Source organism: Crocodylus porosus, unplaced genomic scaffold (assembly GCF_001723895.1).
Source record: "Crocodylus porosus isolate Cpor-Errol unplaced genomic scaffold, CroPor_comp1, whole genome shotgun sequence".
Lineage (NCBI taxonomy): Eukaryota > Metazoa > Chordata > Crocodylia > Crocodylidae > Crocodylus > Crocodylus porosus.
The window spans coordinates 53,210,597-53,229,977 of NW_017728907.1; the positions used below are offsets into that span (position 1 = coordinate 53,210,597).

The 19,381-nt window shown below is 41.6% G+C and overlaps 1 protein-coding gene across 8 annotated transcripts in view; it reads right to left on the bottom strand.

The window, feature by feature from the left end:
* Positions 1-1,204: 1,204 nt before the first annotated feature.
* Positions 1,205-19,381, bottom strand: part of ZCCHC11 (zinc finger CCHC-type containing 11) — a 73,266-nt gene continuing 55,089 nt past the window's right edge. For 7 of the 8 annotated variants that reach the window (XM_019531435.1, XM_019531431.1, XM_019531429.1 and 4 more), the window contains 10 exons: positions 18,667-18,744; positions 18,086-18,263; positions 17,724-17,771; positions 17,546-17,628; positions 15,651-15,766; positions 14,138-14,298; positions 9,534-9,631; positions 6,909-7,452; positions 2,855-3,028; positions 1,205-1,741 (listed from right to left, as the gene is read on the bottom strand). In XM_019531435.1, coding sequence (XP_019386980.1) covers positions 1,650-1,741; positions 2,855-3,028; positions 6,909-7,452; positions 9,534-9,631; positions 14,138-14,298; positions 15,651-15,766; positions 17,546-17,628; positions 17,724-17,771; positions 18,086-18,263; positions 18,667-18,744 — 1,572 coding nt within the window. In that variant the 3' untranslated portion in view covers positions 1,205-1,649. The other variant, XM_019531437.1, reaches the window with a different exon arrangement.

Sequence of the window (19,381 nt, forward strand, 5' to 3'; positions counted from 1 at the left end):
CAGCCAACTGTAACCGGAAACATCAAGAAGATATTGCCCCCATGAACTGTTATTTGGTAACTGTTCACAAGGAGGCCTCTACAGCATCTGGGCACTATCAGTGACAAAATCCTATGCTAACAGGATTAGTGGTCTCCCTCCTACTTCAGAAGGGCAAATCCTGTACGCTTAAAATTGATTTTGCAGCAAAAGCCTAAATATAAAAAAAAGTAAAATTCCAAAACTGAGATTCTAGGAGGAAAAGAAAGGCTTAGAGCAGAGTAAACGTGTCTAACTTAAATATATCCAGACAGTAGTCACCAGAGCCATCTATGCATGTTCAAAAGAGACCTTTAAGACTGCTGCAGAGTAAACTGGCTATAGTCTGAAATTTGCTGTTTAAATCAGATTGCCTTAAGAATGATGAATAAAGGATTAAGAGCCAGAAAATGAAATGCCTCTCTCTTGAAAGGGCCTGACTTAGGCAATGGGCAAACCTACCCAACTACTTAAAAAATGGAAGGGAAGCTGCCATAGGGGAACGCACATCATCCATTACAATGTACCTGTTATGTTACCTGCAGCGATTCTAATGAGTTAAATCACTATAACTTAATCCTGGATGAAACTGTTACAGCTCTTTTGCTACACCTGTATCACTACAGAAGCATGAAGCCATAACAGTTTTTTGGAACAGCTTATACTGGGATCACTGGATCCATATAGCTGCTATCTGTCCACACCCAAAGAAAGGTCAAGAAAGACTTTACCGTGACCTCCTCCAACTGAGCCAGGTAAAATAAAGCCTCTATCCTTTTGAGGTGCATCATACACAAAATGTGAACAAGACGCATATATGGGAGAACCAGGTTAACAGCAAGTTACCTCTTCCCCCATGACTGAGCGTTATGGTGCAGTCAGATTTCTTTGGAGTACTTGCACGTAACTGGAAGGATTGCTTGTGAAGGCAGAAGCAGCAGCCCACTCCCTTCATCCATGCATACTGGAAGCATTTAAAGGAAAATGATAGGATCAATAAAATGTTAGTGAATAGAAAAGGCAATGATTTTGGAAAAACCCCAAGGGGCATATTAAGTTCACTGTCTGTGCCCAGGCTCCTTTAAGTCACGTCTTACAAACTTTTCACATGAGGCTACATTTGTTACCCAATTATAAACCAAAGCAAATTCAATATACAAACACGGAAAAGGAAAAACCTTCATTCTTGTGTTGCGCAGTTTTGTTTTATTTTTTGTTTTAAAAAGTTTTTTTTGGCACTACATAGTTCTGCAAAGAATAGAAGTGACAAATTTTAAAACACATGAAATCCCTTTCTAATTTTATTTTTTTAGAACAATATATATAAAGTTTGAAGCAACCAAAGTATGAATACAGCTAATAGAAAATAAAGAACTTAATTTTAAAAATTCTCTCTTTACAGTTTATCAAGATAAAACAAAAACACAATTCCCCTTAAAAATAGGGTAATAAAATAGATGAAATTTGTATCACTCAGTTTTGTGATACTAGTAAAAACTATAGATCATATCTATGTACAAATGATACAGTTTAAAAACAGTCTTAAATAATCTTTTATCTAAACATGTTGAATGTGGTAAGATTTTAAAATCAGAACCTGATTTTTCTCCCCTCCCCCCCCCCATAAAATTTCACTTTTTCTGTTGAATGTAATTCATATTCAAGTGTGGGTGTCCTTGAGACAGAAGCGAGAACCGCTGGTTACTCTGCATCAGTGGACCAGCTAAAAGAAAATGGATTACAATTACTTCAGCAAATAAGATGTACTTCAAAGTGCTTGGCTATATTCACTGAATTATACATTTATGAATACAAGCATCTACTTGAGTGACAAGAGATTCCAGTTGTGTTACCTCTCACGTATATATAAAATATAATGCTGCTTTAATCCAGCTGGTAAAAATCCCACAGAATCAAAATGCATCTTTATTTTCACATCAGTGCATGTGACTGCTTTTAAAATACAATAAAATAGATAATTTGAAGAGTAGAAAATGTGGGTCTCACCTGGAAATCTCACCTCATTCAATGGATGCAAGTGCAAAAGTAACTGGCTTACATACAGTGCTTTTAATGCTAAGGATTCTATCTGGGTTTATATAAGTTGCCCCAGCCCTATGGTGTCTGGGTCCTTTTGAGCAGATTCTAGGGTACAATCCAAATTCCTATTGGAATGAAAGATGATTGCCCCCATTGACTTCGCTGGGATTTAGATCAAGCCATTTGTGACTCAGAGTCCAACCCCACGAAGTGCTGCACGCCCTCAACTTCCACTGAAACCAGGAGGAGCTGAGCATGACAACACATGGAATGATGGGGCTCTGAAGTGCCTGATCTTGTAAGCTTTACTTACAAGTAGCTCCCTGAAGTTGTATGAAAGATGATCACAGTAGGTTAGGATTACTTACGAGAGAAATAGCTACAGGGTCTTGCCATAGTCATACAAAAATCACTTTAAAGCCACATGTGTATTTCCGTGGGCGATAGTATGGGAGGGCAGCAGTGAAAGGGCCGTACGCGTAAAAGCATGGAGATCAGTGATCAAGGAAAATGGGGCCAAACCTCCTGCTATTTCAGGAAGTGCCATGAAATGTCCAGGCAGTGCAAGGAGGATTTTTGGGTTTAATTTTAAAAGATCTCCGCACAGACTTCACTTATCTACCAAGGGAAGAGGAAGTGTTGATGCAACTCTCCTGGGATTCAAACTTAGGGTTCCAAAGAGCCTGAGCTTTTGAATAATAATTCATTGGCCTCTATGGTATTCAAACAGTAAAGAGACATATAGCTTCAGCAGACATGTTGTATGAGCTGTTGATTCATTTACTTGTTCTAGTACCTTGAGGGTAGAAAGGTTTGTTCGGTGGATAGCTGGCATTTCCCTGCTGCATGTAGTTCTGAGGCATATTGTAAGGCCACGCTCCTCGGAGGAGAGGAAAATGGGTAGGGGTCCCATGGTCCCAAGGGACAGAAGGAGGGTTCATTTTACCAAACTGTCCTTGGAAACCCTGATCTATTTTTCAATTGAAAGGGAAAAGCATATTGCAAGTTGAAATAATTAAACAGTAAATCACAAAATACAACTTACACGTCAACAAGTATATGTCGGGGACCGAAAGCAGCTAGCTTCGGAAAGTTAGATTCTTAATAAAACAGTTATATTTAAAATAAAATGACTGTTTGTGACCTGAATGACTCCACTGCTTAAAGGTAGTACTATTAGCTTGCTGGTGCCAGAAAATGAATCAGCCCTTAGAACGTGACAAGATCCCGGTCAGTACAGGAAGAAATGTGCAACGCTAACGATACAGGATGCAAGTTCTCAACAATGTTAACATCTGATCTGGCAAAGGTTTTCAATTATCACCGAAGTCCACAGATTTGGGGGCAATCATTGTATCGCAGGACCACAACAGACCTGTACGAAGTGTTAAGAGTGGAATTGTACCAATTCCTGAACACTTCATACATTTTCATACCAACCTAACATATATTTCTATCTAAAAATATAAAAAAGACCCTCAAGTAACCATACAACAATATGTATGCTAGTCAGTTCACAACCCTAGTATTACTGAAGCATGAAAGATGAGAAATCAAGCACCCAGAAGTCAGGGTATTCCAAAAATTAATGCCTAGTGCTTATTATTAAATCTGGTCTCTTTGTGTATGCCTTCCAATTTTAGAAGGTTGTGCAATATTCTATCCTTTAAAAATATAAAGATGAGGCATCTTTATTCTAATTTGATGTTAGTTGTTAAAAAGTAACTGCACCACCTCTTGAAAAGCCTGTTTTCAGGCTCCCCAGGAAGTCTGCAGATGGCTTCCACTGTTATAAAACCAGGCAAGGCCCACAATGCAGGAGCCAGCTCTCATGTGGGTCTCACTATTCGAAGCAAAATGCCTTTTAAAAAAAAAAAAACAACAACAACAGACATACCACTGTTTAGACTGGTCTTGCTCATGTTTTATCTTAGGTTCTGCTTTTAGAATAAATTAAAAAAAGTCCCAATCCCAAATAGCTCTGGATTAAGCAATTTACATAATTAATTGTCAGTTGAGAACAGTGTTGCCAAGGTTCGTTAAAGGCCACAGGAAGTTGCATGTTTTGGCCGGGCAGAGATTGAAAGTAGGAGAGGAAGGCTAGGACTGGCCAGGAAAGATGCTGGGACTGGAATCAGTTGTGTTGGATGGGGAGCACAAGGATCTCACAAACTGGAAAACTGAGGAGGAAGATAAACAACATGGGAAAAACCACATCTTGGATAGCAAGTTTGGAAAGGAAAACAGGACTGCCTCAGCAGAACCACTTGGACTAGAATGAGAACCACGAGGATGCAAACAGGGACTGGACTTGCAAAAGGCAATGGGACTAAGAAAAGGACCCAGGCACGGCGACGAGACGGTCCTGGGACAAAGGAATGTTGGAGGGGAAATTACAGAAGGGCTAAAACTTGGGGTGAGATAGATGCGTGCACCTATCTGTGTCCACTAAAACCCTCAAGAGTCTGGGGGGCCAGATGAGTTTGACACCCTTGGTATAAAGTGACCGTCTATATTAATGAACCGGAGGAATGTATTAGTAGGAGCATTGCCAACAGATCAAGGAGTAATTATCTCCCTCTATTCTGCATTGGTGAGGCCACAGCTGGAGCACTGCATCCAGTTTTGGGTCCCCCACTACAGGGAGGATGTGGACAAATTGGAAAGAGTCCAGCAGAAGGCAATGAAAATGGTTCAGGACACAACTTGTGAGGAGAGGTTGAGGGAACTGGGCTTCTTTAGTTTAAAGAGAAGACCGAGAAGGAGTGAATAGCAGCCTTCATCTCCCTGCAGGGGGGTTGCAAAGAGGATGGAGCTGGCCTGTTCTCAGCGGTGGCAGATGACAGGACAAGAAGCAATGGGCTCGAGTTGCAGCAAGGTAAATTTAGGTTAAATATTATGAAAACCAATCAGTAGGAGGGTGGTGAAGCACTAGAATGGGTTAGCTAGAAAGGTGGTGAAATCTCCATCCTTGGAAGTTTTTAAGGCCAGGCTCAACAGAGCCCAGGCTGGAATGGTCTAGTTGGGGACAGTCCTGCTTTGAGCAGGAAGTTGGACTAGACAGATGACCTCCTGAGGTCCCTTCCAACCCTAGTTTTCTATGATTTCTGTTGTTTAGATATCACGTTGGATTATTTTTTAAATAATGAGAACAACAGCTAGGAAAATTAATGTTTTAAAAGAACACTAGTAAGGTCACAAAGCCAAGCACTCAAAAGATATGAAATACCAGAGTTAGTGTTGATTCCATAACCATAAAAACACCCCTGCCTCCCATGTACATATGTGCATCATGGTAACTTACTACCCCGCAAACACACATTATTCAATACATAGGTTGGATCTTCTGTGAGTATGATCCAGAAAGTAAAAGTGATGCTCATCTGTAAAACCCTGTTCTAATTTGCTGCAGAAAATGGAAAATGTATAGAGACTGTAGCAAAAGAAAAGATGGTCTTATTGTTAAAAAGCTACATGCTGCCTTGGAAAAATAAAATATATCCCTGTCTATTAGAGATTATGTCTGATGGTAGTAGGGTTACCTGCCAAACTTCTCAGAAGTGGCCACTAACGGTCTGTCCTTCATTTTTAATGCCCAACTTAAGTCCTTGGGCTGTGATTTGTAGAAGTACTGATTGCTCACAGCTGCAAATGAAGTCAATATGAGCTATTTTTCAAATATACTAAGTGCCATATAATGCAAAGTACTCTGAAAACTAAAGCCCAAGGTCTCTCAAGTTGGGCACCTAAAATTAGCAGAAACTTTTTATCTTAATCTCTCAATGTGCAAGTTTCTTATTTTTAATAGGGGGATATCACCACCATAAGCTTGCTGGGGTGTTCCAAAAATTAATGAATGTTTATGAAGAAGTCAGACCCCACAGTAGTGAGTATCACAAAAATCTAGGAGGAAATGAAAAATGTCCTCTATTCCTCGCAAAGAATGATGCAGTGGGCCTGTGGAAGAAAAGTGTAATTAAAGTCTGTATCATGATGCACAAAGGGGGCATACTACAACTGCACAAACAATCTTAATTCTGGCATTTGCTAACTTTTAAACGCTTGATTTTACAACCTGAGGGAATGGACACACAACATACTTGGTGTGGGATGAAGGGGGTGGATGTTTACTGTATCTGTCAGTTGTTCCCACCAGTTGTTCTTACCCGTGTTAAGTGTACAATAAAAGGCAATATCTTCATCTTCACCAAAAGCGATGTAGCTACCACTTCCTGTGGGCAGCACATGATAAACACCCACCTCCGACTGTCCCTTTTCCCCAGTGGCAAATTGATTGTTGGCCATACAATGATGTTACAAGAACGTTAAGGGTATCTGTGTAATATAGTTTACAAATGATAGAGACAGCATGAATAGAGACCAGATCCGAAAACAAAGAGTTGGAATGATGGTCAAGGTTGAAGAAATGTATTGGAATGCCCTGAATTGAGTGCTTGAATTCTCTGCCCTACTGTTGCATTCAAATGCATTTTTTGCACTGACATGAAAGGTTCACCTTATTCTGCCAAACTAATACGTTACTGAATTTCCCAGTGGAAAGCACCAGCGTTTCCCAGAGCTGCTGATGGCAGGATCTACCAATGCTTCACAAAAAGCCAATGCAAACACATGTAACTTTTCATGGAAAACACTTTAAACGATATTGCCAAGTCACAGTACAGGCTGCGTATGTCACTCAGTTCCTTAAGCCTCAGTCTTTTTTTTTTTTTTTTTTTTTTTGGGGGGGGGGGGGCGTTGTTAAAATAGTTTTAAAAAGAGTTAACTGGTTCTAGAACACTTAGCATTTGTACACAATGTCTGAGATGTTTGATACAAGAGAGAAGAGTTACCTGAATTCCCCACAGTGCCATTGTTCACCAGAGAGTTTGGAGTCACAGGGTTGTGCCAGTGTCCCTCATGAGAAGTGCTGGGGATTCCCATGGGCCTGGCAGCAGGCTGTGCAAAGATGATACTGGGATCATTCAAGCTTACACTGCTCTGGTTATTTGTGGTGCTGCCGCTGCCAGACCTCACAGAAAATGGAACATTTGCAGAATGAGGAGGATTACCCGGTGCAGAGTGAATAACGGGCCCATGAATAGGCCATGAAGTGTTGGGGAGCTGAATTTGGTGGTGGTGGTGGTGGTGGTGGTGGTGGTGCATCTGAAGCAGTCCCAGGTTATGCAAGGTAGAATACTGACCTGGGGGAGATTGGGGAAAGTTAAACAAAGGCAGCTGGACCTGATGGGGTGGCTGTGCGCCCTGCTGTGGCTGCGGAACGTGCTTAGACTGGGATATTGCCTGTGGTTGAGTCTGGTTAATGGAGGCTGGCTGAGAGGAAGTCTGTGTAAATTGCTGAGGCTGTGGAGAGTAAGATGACTGATGCGAATCAGACTGGAGGGGAAAAAAAAGTATGTATTTCTGATTAGTTTACTAGCTATGTCATAGTGTTTCTCTTTAACAAGAAGCCTATGCATAAGATTCTCACAAGGAAGGCAGAGGGCTCCACAACAAACATGTTAACCCCCTGAGCTCAGGAGATGGGCAGAGCTAAAGTCGCTGCTGGTGTTAACAGGCAACTGCACCGATTCCTATTTTCTCCAGCAGATAATTTGGCCCGTAACTGTACATAGCACATCCCTCCATCAGAAACATCATATCAAACAAGAACAGCCCCAGGCTACTGAGGCTCTGCAAATATACAGTTCTGATTCTTAGCCTTCCCATTTCTCCTGCCATGAGTTGCACAACATAATTCATTCTCATAAAACCCCAACAGGCTAGACTGCAAGAGCGGTTACAATCTCCCCAACCCCAACCTCCTCAGACTAGACTGCAAGAGTGGTTCTCACTACTCGGTGTGCTTCTCGGGGCGTTTCCAGAGCTGCCTTTCAATACTTTTAAACAATGTATTTAACCTATTGAATTAGAAATTGAAACTCAGAGGACTCAGTCTCATCCTTTACTTCCTGATATGAGGCAGAGGCTCAGAGCATAGCAATGTTAAACCACGGGCAGCAGCCCAATCTCTTGCTGTCCAAGCTCATCCCTACTCCAGCAACATACAGGAGTAAGAGAGAGGTGGGAGAGCTGCTAGCTGCTGCCACTGGGAAAAGGAATTTCATGAATTACGCTGGCTGGTGAGAGAGTTTCCCAGCTTTGCTGCTGCCATTCTTCACAAAGTATCTGCACAGCTTGTCAGTCCCCTTTGGCTGCCTCTCCCTAGGCCTAGATTGGCAGGTACTTCCCTTTATTAGCCAGAGGGACTAGCCCTTCTCTTAATTCTTTCCCAATCCTGGGTGTCTCTTTCACACTGTCAGCCCGCATAATGGCTCTTTATGGTGACAGGCCTGGTGACTTTCTATGGGAAATGCTGGGACTGGTCCCTGCTGCTGTGCAAGGGGCATCAAATCAGGAAGAAAACACAAGAATAGAGAACTGGCAGAGACAATTACTGGTTTAACAGATCAAATACAATTTTAAAAGTAGCAATTGAGAACTTGCTTCCAACCTCAAACCCGCTCGTAATAGCAGATCACATGGGAAGCAGCACGGTTACAGGACTGCATCATCTTTACAATATGCTGCAGGACAACTGCTAATATTTTGTTAATTCATTACACTCTATACCTAAAATATACAGTTCTCAAAGTAACTGTACAAAGTCTAGTTACGGTGCAGCAGCTTTCATGCCTGTGTGTTTGCTTACTTCAAATAGCAGACAATTCGTTCAAAATCAATGAATTTCTCCTGTATTGTACCTAAGGAGTTCCTTAATGCCAGAAGCTGAGACTAGTTAAATACTTCTGGATAACAAACTTCACCTGGGGGAAGTTAAGCTGTTTATCTAGCTCTACAGTGATGAGACAATTTTTACAAACAAGTCAGGAAAACTTTTTTCTTTAATATATACTGAACTTTCTCCACTTTAGTCACACCTTAGGTGGGAAATACCAGCGTCCCGGTTTTTCCATGAAAAGACTCTTTTCCCCTTCTGCTTCCCCTACCTTTGATGATCTCCCCCCCAGCAGACTCCAGTTTCCTAAGCCAGGGACAGAGACAGAATCATAATCCTCCCCAAACTGCAGTCTTTTGTACAGCAGAGTTGAGCTGAACTTCAGTTTTTTTCTACATGCATTTCTCAAGTTCTCATTATCATGAGAACTAGGCACAGTGTTCAAAGCTCAGCCTCTTGGGGTATCCTGACTCATAGCAATGATGGTCTTTGAGAACTGCTTCATGCACAGAATGAATCTTGTCCATAGAGTTTCCATTTTGAGAGACTATACGTGGTCTCCAAGCAACACTCCTTGGCAACCCAAATAATTTCACTAATCAGTAATGTAATGTTAAGGGCAGTATTGTCCTTAATTACCCAGAACAGCATATTACATTCTAGTAGCACAGACCAGGTTTGCTGACTGTTACAGGTAAAAGGCTTTTATTTCAAAACTATCAAACTAATTAGAACTTACACATTCTGACGGTTGTCTAGTGTGTAAGGGTCGTTCCACTTGTTGAACTGACCCAGCCACAAGCTGTGGATTCACCAGGCTTCGGACCAACTGAGCACCTAAAGAAAGCATCAAAAAAAGACATCTGAATATAAATTACAGGAGATAATATTATAGGAGACTGAGCATAAGCCTGGGAGCCTGAAACCCCTGAATTCTAATCTAAACTCGCCATGTGGTTTGGACAAATAATTTAATGTCATTTGTCCTACGTAGAGGGGCAAAATGCCTCTCCACTGACAAGTGTCAGCAATGGATGAAGCATAATGAGAAATTGCACTTTGCTTTGATCACCGTGAATTGCAGCAGAGGCAAGGCTCTCTCAGCCAGCAGACACGGGAGTCCCATCTAAATCAGTGCCCACCCACTCCTCTCCCACCACTAGAAACAGTTGGGTGTTACCTGCATTACCAATGGTAGGACAATTTTCACAAAAAAACAAATAGGAAAATATTTTTTAAGTATTTTTTATCACTTATGATCCCACATCCTATGTACACAGGAATCCTAACTCCTCTCAACTTACACCTACCTAGGTACCTAAATCACTTCTGAAATTAGAATCAAGGCTAAGTCACTGAAATACTTTTGAAAATTTTAGCCAAAGCCTTTGAGTCTTTATGAGATTAGATTAAACTACTCCACAGGGATGGACACTTTGTTAATGTTTATGAAGCGTTTTGTGTGATCATTATCATTGTATTTATTACTACCATCATGATTTTTAGTACTATTATTTTATATACTAATCAGGCAATTTAAGACAGTTATTTATACAATTCCTGACTGTGGAGTAAAATAGAATACTCTGAAACCAGACTCTGTTTCCTTCTTAAGTGATTTTAAAGGAAGTTATTCATTATGGCAATTATACAACTGTAGTTATGTTAATCACTTTTTATTTAACATCCACTCAGCTTGCCTCATTCTGAAATTTTGAACTATCAAGGTCCAGTCCTTCCTCAACAACTGCAGCCTAAGACCCCTCCTCATCCTAAACAGTCTCTCTACCTAAAAGAAATAATTTTTGCATTATACAGTAGCACCTTCACGAATCAGGGAGGTACGAAGTAGCACAGAGCGGGAAACGTTCCATTACAACAGTGACTGCTCCTGACATTAAAATTAGTGTTGTTTTTCTGGCCTGCTAAAAAAACAAGATCTCTATTATTCACAGTATGAGACTTTCCTTTCCTTTTTTCATGTCCCTGTGTGACAAAGCATTTAGCAGAAATCACATTCACTGGAACCTGACAGGCTGCACTGAGAGTGCTTCTGCTATGACCTGCTCCAAAAGGCCCTGATGGAAAATACGTAGGAGAAACCATACAACAACTGCGCACCAAAAATCTACCAACGACAAGAATACCCAATTACCTGTGGGTGCACATTTCTCACAGGACAATCGCTCTCTCTCCAATCTCTCAGTTCTAGTCATCAGAGGGAATTTACAAAATACCTTTCACAAACAAACCTATGAACTTCACTTCATCAACCTACTGGATACAAAAATTCATTGACTACATATAGACATTGTGTGTCATGTATCATAAATCCAACCTGCCTAAATCTGACTCCCCATGTAAATGCTCCACTTTTTACCATCTATTCTCATTCCCTTCCCCCCCACCCTCTTGTCTCTCACCCTCCGACTACAGCTACATTCATTTCCCCCCAACTCACCTGTCTCTCACCTACTGACCACCTCAATTTACATTTTAACTGAGTGGCTTTCTCGAATAGGTACTGACCTCTGGCTGCTTTACTACTCCATCCAGGAAGAGAACAGACCTTCTGCAGATGCTTCCTCAACCTGACGAAGGGTGTTTGTGCCCAAAAGCTTGCTAAGAAGAATTTTTCAAACTATCTGAGTTGGCCTAGTAAAAGATATCAGATTTACCCAAAGAACCTTTGCCTGTTATGACCTTGAACTTGAGGCCTCTGAGCTGTCAACCATGCGCCTTAGTGTCTGCACCACCCCATGTATGTGACTGAGCATGTTACAATTCCAAATAGAGACAGGGAGAGAAGATCTTCCCAAGAGATATTTTAAGTGGGTTCATAAATAGTATATTCAGTTAACATCAATATCAGTCTATGATATCTGATGTACAAAAAGCAGCATTGTAATAACCTCAAATAAGGTTCAAATATATTAATATGTCAGTTCAAGTATATCCCCCTTTCCCACTCTAATACAGTTATATTTTTAATCCCTTCCTCCCAAAGACACCTTACTCCACTTTTCCAGTTCATTATCTGTCTCCCACACAGTTCCAAGGGACTTTGTGATCTTAACCACTTGAAGTCCTAACACCCATAGCATGCTATTTTCTCACATCTTTACTGCTATTGCACCCTCTCCGACCACTAGATTGTGCCTGGGGATCCAACGCTTGTGGCCTTAATACAACTCTTGACCATGAGAAACAGCACTTTATCACAGAGGAATAGATGCGACAAAGATCCTTATAATTCTGAGAGACGTATCACCCAAAATTCTGGATCCAGGCACCACTGATCTCTCTGTGAAAGATCTCTGACCTTGACTGTCAAAATCTACTTTCAGTGACAAAGTACTTCAATACGGACAAGGGTAAGCAACATAAAAGGAATGGTATTTGTATAATAAGGCAAATAAAGCTTAGTTTTAGGTAAGCCACCTTCTCCTTGTGGCCACAGAATGTAACAGAGTATGCCATCTGCTGTCTATTTCTCTGTAGGGCTCAGTGAACAAGAATTTATATCCTCATCCCTGTTCTGGCTGCTTTCCACTGATCAGGTGGCATGAAACAGATGAGACTGCAGTTACAGAAAGAAATTCTGAGGTGGCATGGCTGTCACAGCCAACTTTACACATCCACCAGAAGTGGATGGTGTAACCTGGTGTAGTACTGTGGTGCGATATGGGTGTACCAGTAGCTTGGACTACTGAATTATTCCAGGTAGTCAAATCCCAAACTGAAAGAAAGGAACTGCAGAAAGATCTCACCAAGCTAAGCGAGCAGGCGAAAAAAAAAAGGGAGATGAACTTCAAATACTGACAAGGGCAAGGTAATGCACATGGAGAAAAATAACTTTGAGAATACATCCACGATGCTGGGTTCTGAACTAGCTGTTATGACTCAGGAAAAGAGACCTTGGAGGCAGTGTAGATTGCTCTCTAAAAACATCAGCAAAAGGTGCAGAGGTAACCAAAAATCCAACAACATGTTGAGAATCATTAAGAAGAGAATTCAAAATAAAATGGAAATGATCAGGACTACGAGGTAGTTGCCATACCAGGACAGACTAAAAAGGCTAGGACTCTTCAACCTGGAAAGCTGAAGTGGTATATATGGATAGAGGTCTACAAAACCATGAAGTGGGTGGACAAAGTGAACGGGAACTGTTAGTCACCAAATCCCAGAATACAAGAACTAGGATGCTCCCACTGAAATTAGTAGGAGACAGGTTTAGAACAAAAAAAAACTTAAGCAGTGAATAGTTACTTTGTGGAATTCAAAACCACCAGAGGTTGTAGGGGCAGACAGTATAGCGAGGGTCAAAAAGGGATGAGACAAATTTATGGATAACATATCTATTAATAGCTATTGAAAAAGAACAGTCAGAGATGTATTCTCTGGCATCTCTAAACCAATTATGGATGCCAGGGAGGGTAATGAATAGAGGATAGATCACTCTAGATATACCCAGTTAAATACTCTACCTCTAAAGCACTGGTATTCAACCTCTCTGGCCCCATGGGCTGGATCAATGGCACAGGGATCGTCCATGGGCTGGATATCATGTGTAGGGTCAATCTTCTGGCCAGATACAGCACAGGGCCGGTTGGTGAGTGTGATCTGTCATGCCAGCACAACCCCACACACTGGATCCAGCAGCAGAGAAACTGGGCAGCTGTGCAATCTGCCATGCCAGGGCCATGTTGTTTGGACTGCAGGGCTCCCCACAGGCCTGGAAATTTGGTGGTGGGAGACTGGTGGCACCATTAATCGCCACAGCTCTGGAAGCAATTAATGTTGCTACTACTCCCCTACCAACAAATGTCCAGACCTGCTGCAAGCCTCATAGGCTGGATGACAACTCCATGGGCTGGATTAGGCCTGCGGACTGGAGGTTGAACACCACTGTTATAAAGCAACCACTCCCGCCACTGCCAGAGACAGGCTACTGGACTAGATTGACCACTGGTCTGACCCAGTATGCGCTTATGCTTTTAGACTTCAGTTCTGCATTCTGGTGATCCTCTGCCAGCAAACCAGTCCACAGGGTGACTATTCTTGAGGCGAAGTCATCTTGGAATCCAAACTAATCCCCCAGCTTGTCCAGGATCAAAAGAATGGAAAGATGACTTGAACACACCTTTTTGCACTCACCCATTTAAAAACTCTTCTTCAAGAGGCAACATCCCTTTTAGTGAAAGAGGGTACTTAGGAAGACATTTATGCTTACAAGGACAGCAAATGTCATGTTCTGCAAATTTAAGATGGCAATGAAGGCTGTAAAAGCAAAGGGCCTCAGAATTATCCAGTAACAACAATCACGCACAAGACTACTTTTACCTGGTACACTGTTATTTCTCTGTCGAGTTTGTTTAAATTCAGGACAATCTCTTCTAACATGTCCCACATCCCCACAGATGAAACATCTCTTCTCTCTCATTTCCCTATCATCTTCTTTCACTTCTTTTTCATCGTCTTTCTCATTCTCCTTTTTCTTCAGCCTGCACAATAAAGTTCATTAATGGTGGTGCCAAAAAAGAAAAGATCTCTGAACAGTTCTGTAATTCTTTTGCCAATGAAGTGGTAGCACACACACTAGATGTACTGGAACACGACCACCTCAGAGCCTCAAGAAAAAACTACCTCAACTTGTTCTTGTTAGGGAAGAATGGTTTGAGACAAGTTAATGAGCTTACTAGATAAATGTGCACTTAGAGCAGTTTCAGATTGGGAGAGAGCTGTTGCTGATCGGGAGTTCACAGCATTGTTATACTCAGATACATGCACATGAGTTAAATTGTTCAAACTTAAATCCTGGATGAAGCAGGGTTAAAGCTGGAGCAGGTTTGCTACATCTGTATTACTATAGGCTTCTGTACACATAACTGTTATAGCATAACAGCTGCTGTCTGTAACAGCAGCTTCCCTTCCCTTTTGAAACTTCAAATATACATTTGTCTACCTACCCCCTTTGTTGGGTACAGCATTGGTATGACCTCTCTGTAAGGCTATGTTAGCAACCTGGGCTTAGCATGTAAAAACACTGACTAATGCAAAATGAAAAAGTAACCTTCTTTCAAATGCTAACTGTTGGAAGAAGCTAGGGAGAAGGTTTGCCAAACTGGAATGAAAGTGAAGAACTGAATAAAAATCTTTTCCTATGCTTTGCTTCTTTTTAATCATAGTCAAAATATATAATCCATATTACCATTTGTAAGTTGTGTGCTATAAAAGCAGGTAGTAAGACATGGCTCCATCTCAAAGGTTATAATCTAAACCAGGGACAAACTCATAAGGGCGGGCAGGCTGGATGAGTGGCACAGGACCAGTCTGTGTTCTGGATGCGGCCCACACTCTGTGCGCAGCCTGTGCCCTGGATTGGCTCTGTACACCACATGCAGCATGCAGGGCCAAGGCATGCCACATGTGGCATGTAGGTCTAGTTTAAAACCCACAGGCAACATGCGACCTAGATAGGGCTCTGTGGGCCAGATCTGGTCCACAAACTGTGTCTTTTATATCCCTGATCTAAACAACAAAAATAATTACTGACAAAGGCTACACAACGGCACGTAATTAAGAGCAGATAATTCAAGAATGCTTTTGGCGCATATCTTGCTCATTTGATGTGTGCGCATATGTGGGAACACTTCTTTGAGGAAACACTGCAAAGTGGCATGTTTAGATGTATACCTGGAAGCAGAGATACAAAAAATTCTTTATTTTCTCTATAATGCAATGTTTTCCTTATCGGTATTAAATTGCCACATCATAAAACTTCTGTTGACTAAATAGGACCGTCTAGATTAAATATATTTTAATTTCAAACAACAGTTTTGCATAGTTTACCCACCTCCTCCTTTTTGGACAGTCTTTCATATAGTGACCAATTTTTCCACAGACACGGCAGCATCTATCATTAGGTGCCAGCTCCCCATCTGTCAACACTTTGGAGTCAAAGAAGTATTCCTGAAGAAAGACATAAGACTATCACACTGGAAAATGGATTCATTTACTAACATAAAACAGATGTTGAAGAGCAGGAAAGATTCCTTCAAAGACTGAAAAGGTGGTGGCACCTCCAGACTTTCACTCCTGGATGCCCTGTATTCCTTTCCTTGAGGGTGCAGACAAACAGTACCTTTGTGCTGCCATAACATTTTTTGTGGTGGCACAAGTTACAATCAAACAGACTTCCTAGCCCCCTGTTGCACTCCAAGTGCCTAAAAATGCTGTTGTAACCAAAGGTTGTCATAATTTGTGATGCCTTGTAGGGTCCCTCTACACATGCAGGTAAAGGCGCAATGGGATCTAATATATGATCCACACAATCATGTCTCCTACCATGACACACGTACGTGGCAGGGGGCATTGCACATTAGATCCCATCATGCCTTACTGCTGGTGCAGGGGGGTGCAATGCTCCCAATATACCAGCAAGAAGCAAGCTCCCACAGCTGGGAGCTTCAGCTGTGGTTGGGCCCAATGCATTCTTGGGGCTGGGAGACGCAGCTGCCATGATCTTCCAGCTTTAGAGCTGCATGAAACCCCTGAGGCTGGGAACTGCAGTAGCACCCCCGCGGCTGCTGTGACCCAGCTGGGCCCAGGCACCAGGAGGCACACAGCAGGAACCCAGCATCTGGAGCTACGGGACTCTCAGTCCTGGCACATGCAGGGTGCTGCTTCCCAGTTCTAGTATTGTAACAGTCAGCAGCTCCTGTGGCTAAGTCAGCTCAGCTGTGGGACTCCCAGTCCCAACTTGGCACAATTCTCCCATGCGACTGGGAGCCCTGTCAGCTGTCAGGACTACTAACCATAGGAATGACCCTGCTGCTGCAAAATTAAAGCTTGATAGTAACCAGCTATAAAGTCAGTATACATTTTCAAGGTCTAACTTCATAGCTGGTTAGAGCTTTTTATAGCATGACAAATACTTTGCATGTGTAGCTGGTCTCAAGGTAATGTATAATTAACTGATTAACTGTGTGATACCTGTAACATGTAGAAGGGGCCAAACAGGAGGACATCTGATTGCTTACTGTAGGTGCTGGGAATTCCCCTGGCACACCTATCTTTCTGCCAACCCACCTGCAGACCCACCTCCACTCTTCCAGAGATGCGCCCCAAGTTAGGGTGTGGCACCTAGGGTTGCTGCCCTGCAGGACAGGGTGCCTGAAGTCTCAGAAGCAGCAGGGACCTGACCTCTTGGGGACAACGGTCCCTGTAAATGCCAGTGAAACTCCACAGCGTCTGTTTATACTCTGAGAGATGACCTGCACTGACTCTCAATACTGGAATATGCATTTATAACCAGAGGCAGTTGGGTCTAGATAGGCGTATACACGGACTCTTCCATACTAACCCCAGCTCTGGAGTTTTAATCAAATAAAATACAGAAATACTAACTCCCCGCTCTTCTCAAATACAATTTAAATCAATTGATCTATCACAACTCAAGTGTTCCTGGGAAGCTGCCAAGGTAACACTTGCTTTCCCAATGGCCCCAATACAAATACAGCCCACTTTCCAAGAATGCTGAAAATGCCTACAGGACTGTAATTCTGCTTCCAGTACTATACTTTGCTTGGTACTTAGCCTTATGTTGAGTTGTATATATTATTAATCTCATTGTATGTCTTATGGCTATGAAAGTGAGCAAGAAAGTACAACAGTTTGCTCTGAATGTCCCATTTTGATGAACAAAGGAAAACATGTACAAGTTCTGTACAACAAACCATGTGAACTTACAGCTTCTCTTCCCACTGCTGGATAAAATGGGGTACCAAACAGTTTTCGCCCATTGATAAATGCCTTCATTATGAAATTGGTCACTGTTGAAAAAAGGACAAAATCATTGGAAAACAGAAAGGCACCTTGCTGTAAAAACTGCTGTGTACAAGTTCAGCAGCAGGCATTGAGATCTTACTTTTTCTGGAGACTCCAGCACCAAGATTATGATTCAAGTCAAAAGGATCTGTATAAAGGAGGAAAAATATGTAGGAGTTCATAAAAGTTACAATGCAAAATTCTCTTCCATTTTATGAATATATGTCCATGTTGATTGGTCCTATGGTAAGTATATTCATAGCATAGGTGGGAGAAGATAACTTTGGGTTACAGTTATATTAAAAGTTAAGAGTTTGTTTTCCCATGTGTGTACTGGCAAACTGAACTCTCAGAAGCATTAACCAGGGTTTGCCATAAGATCCAATAAATCACCAGAAGAGATCCCTTAAACAACTGCGTTCTTCTCTTGCTAGGTAACAGAACAGAAATCCAATAAAGTACCTTCAATGGCAATGCATTTGGATGTCCACTGTTTCTCAAAGGTGGTTAATAGTTTCTTCTGCCGAATGCTGATCACATATTCCTTGAAGTCAAATTCTTCAGTGTAGAATCGCAGCAACCCTAACCAGAGTTCTCCTAGTGATTCAGTGTTCTTTCCAAGAGAAGGCAAACGCTTTTTCTACATGCAATTTAAGACACAGTTTATACAGGTACAACCAACAAAGTACTTTCCTGCCCCTAAGCTATACCATAAGTAGGAACTTGTCTACATGGGACAGTTATAACTATATAAATTAAGGTGTGAATTTTAACCCTCTGTAGTTATAGTGATCTAAGTCCCAGTGCTGCACTCTCATGCTGATGGAATAGAGTTCTTTCCTTGTTGAGCTTGTCGCTCTGGAAGGCGTTTAAGCTAAACCCATCCCTCCCCAAAGCCATTTATTTCAGAATAATGGAAAGTTACGTTGAAATAATTATAACAACTTAACTATACTAGTAAACTTAGACTAGCATAGCTGGCAAAACTTCCCCACATAGACAAGACTGATGCTTTAGTGAACACTTTGGAATTCGAATATTACCAGTTCTTCCATGTCATCAAAGAAAAAGGCATTCCACCCATCAACCATTCTCTGTGGAATCTGTTTTCCATCAAATATCTGCAGCATAGAAGAACAGTTACATTTCCATTAGTCAGTGGCACCTTGGGTTCAAGTAAATGTAAACTAGTTGTAAAACAGCTCGTTATGATATATTTCAAAACAGTTTATTTCAGCTGTAGTTTGATATGTTTGCATGGAAGCACAAAGAAAATATTCCGATGCCATTTGAATATAACTGAATGCAAGCAATCCTACTCCTATATCAAATATTTTGGTATTTTACTTTTCTTTTCTTTATGACTATGAAGAAATGCACAAAGTCATTCCATCTGGTTGCAACCAGCTGCTCCCTCTTCACTAAATTCTCAGGTTAAGCAGACCATAGCGGACCTACTTATTTTCAGCATAATTTCATTATACAGAGGAAAGATTTGAGTAGAACTTAAATGCACTCCAAGAAGTAGCCAGGCAACAGCTGTCTCCAGAATCAACTGGGGTCTCAGCTGGAGCAGCTCAGACACTTGTATGCAGTGAAGAGAAAAGGCAGGCAGGGATAATTCTCACAACTAGATTATATGCAAGGAAAGGAAGGTGATTGCGTCAGTGTAGTTCATTCCAACTTGAGGTGCAATGGAGGTATAGGTATTATTTTATTAGAACAATTCTCAGCACTTAGAAAACACCAATTACTAAG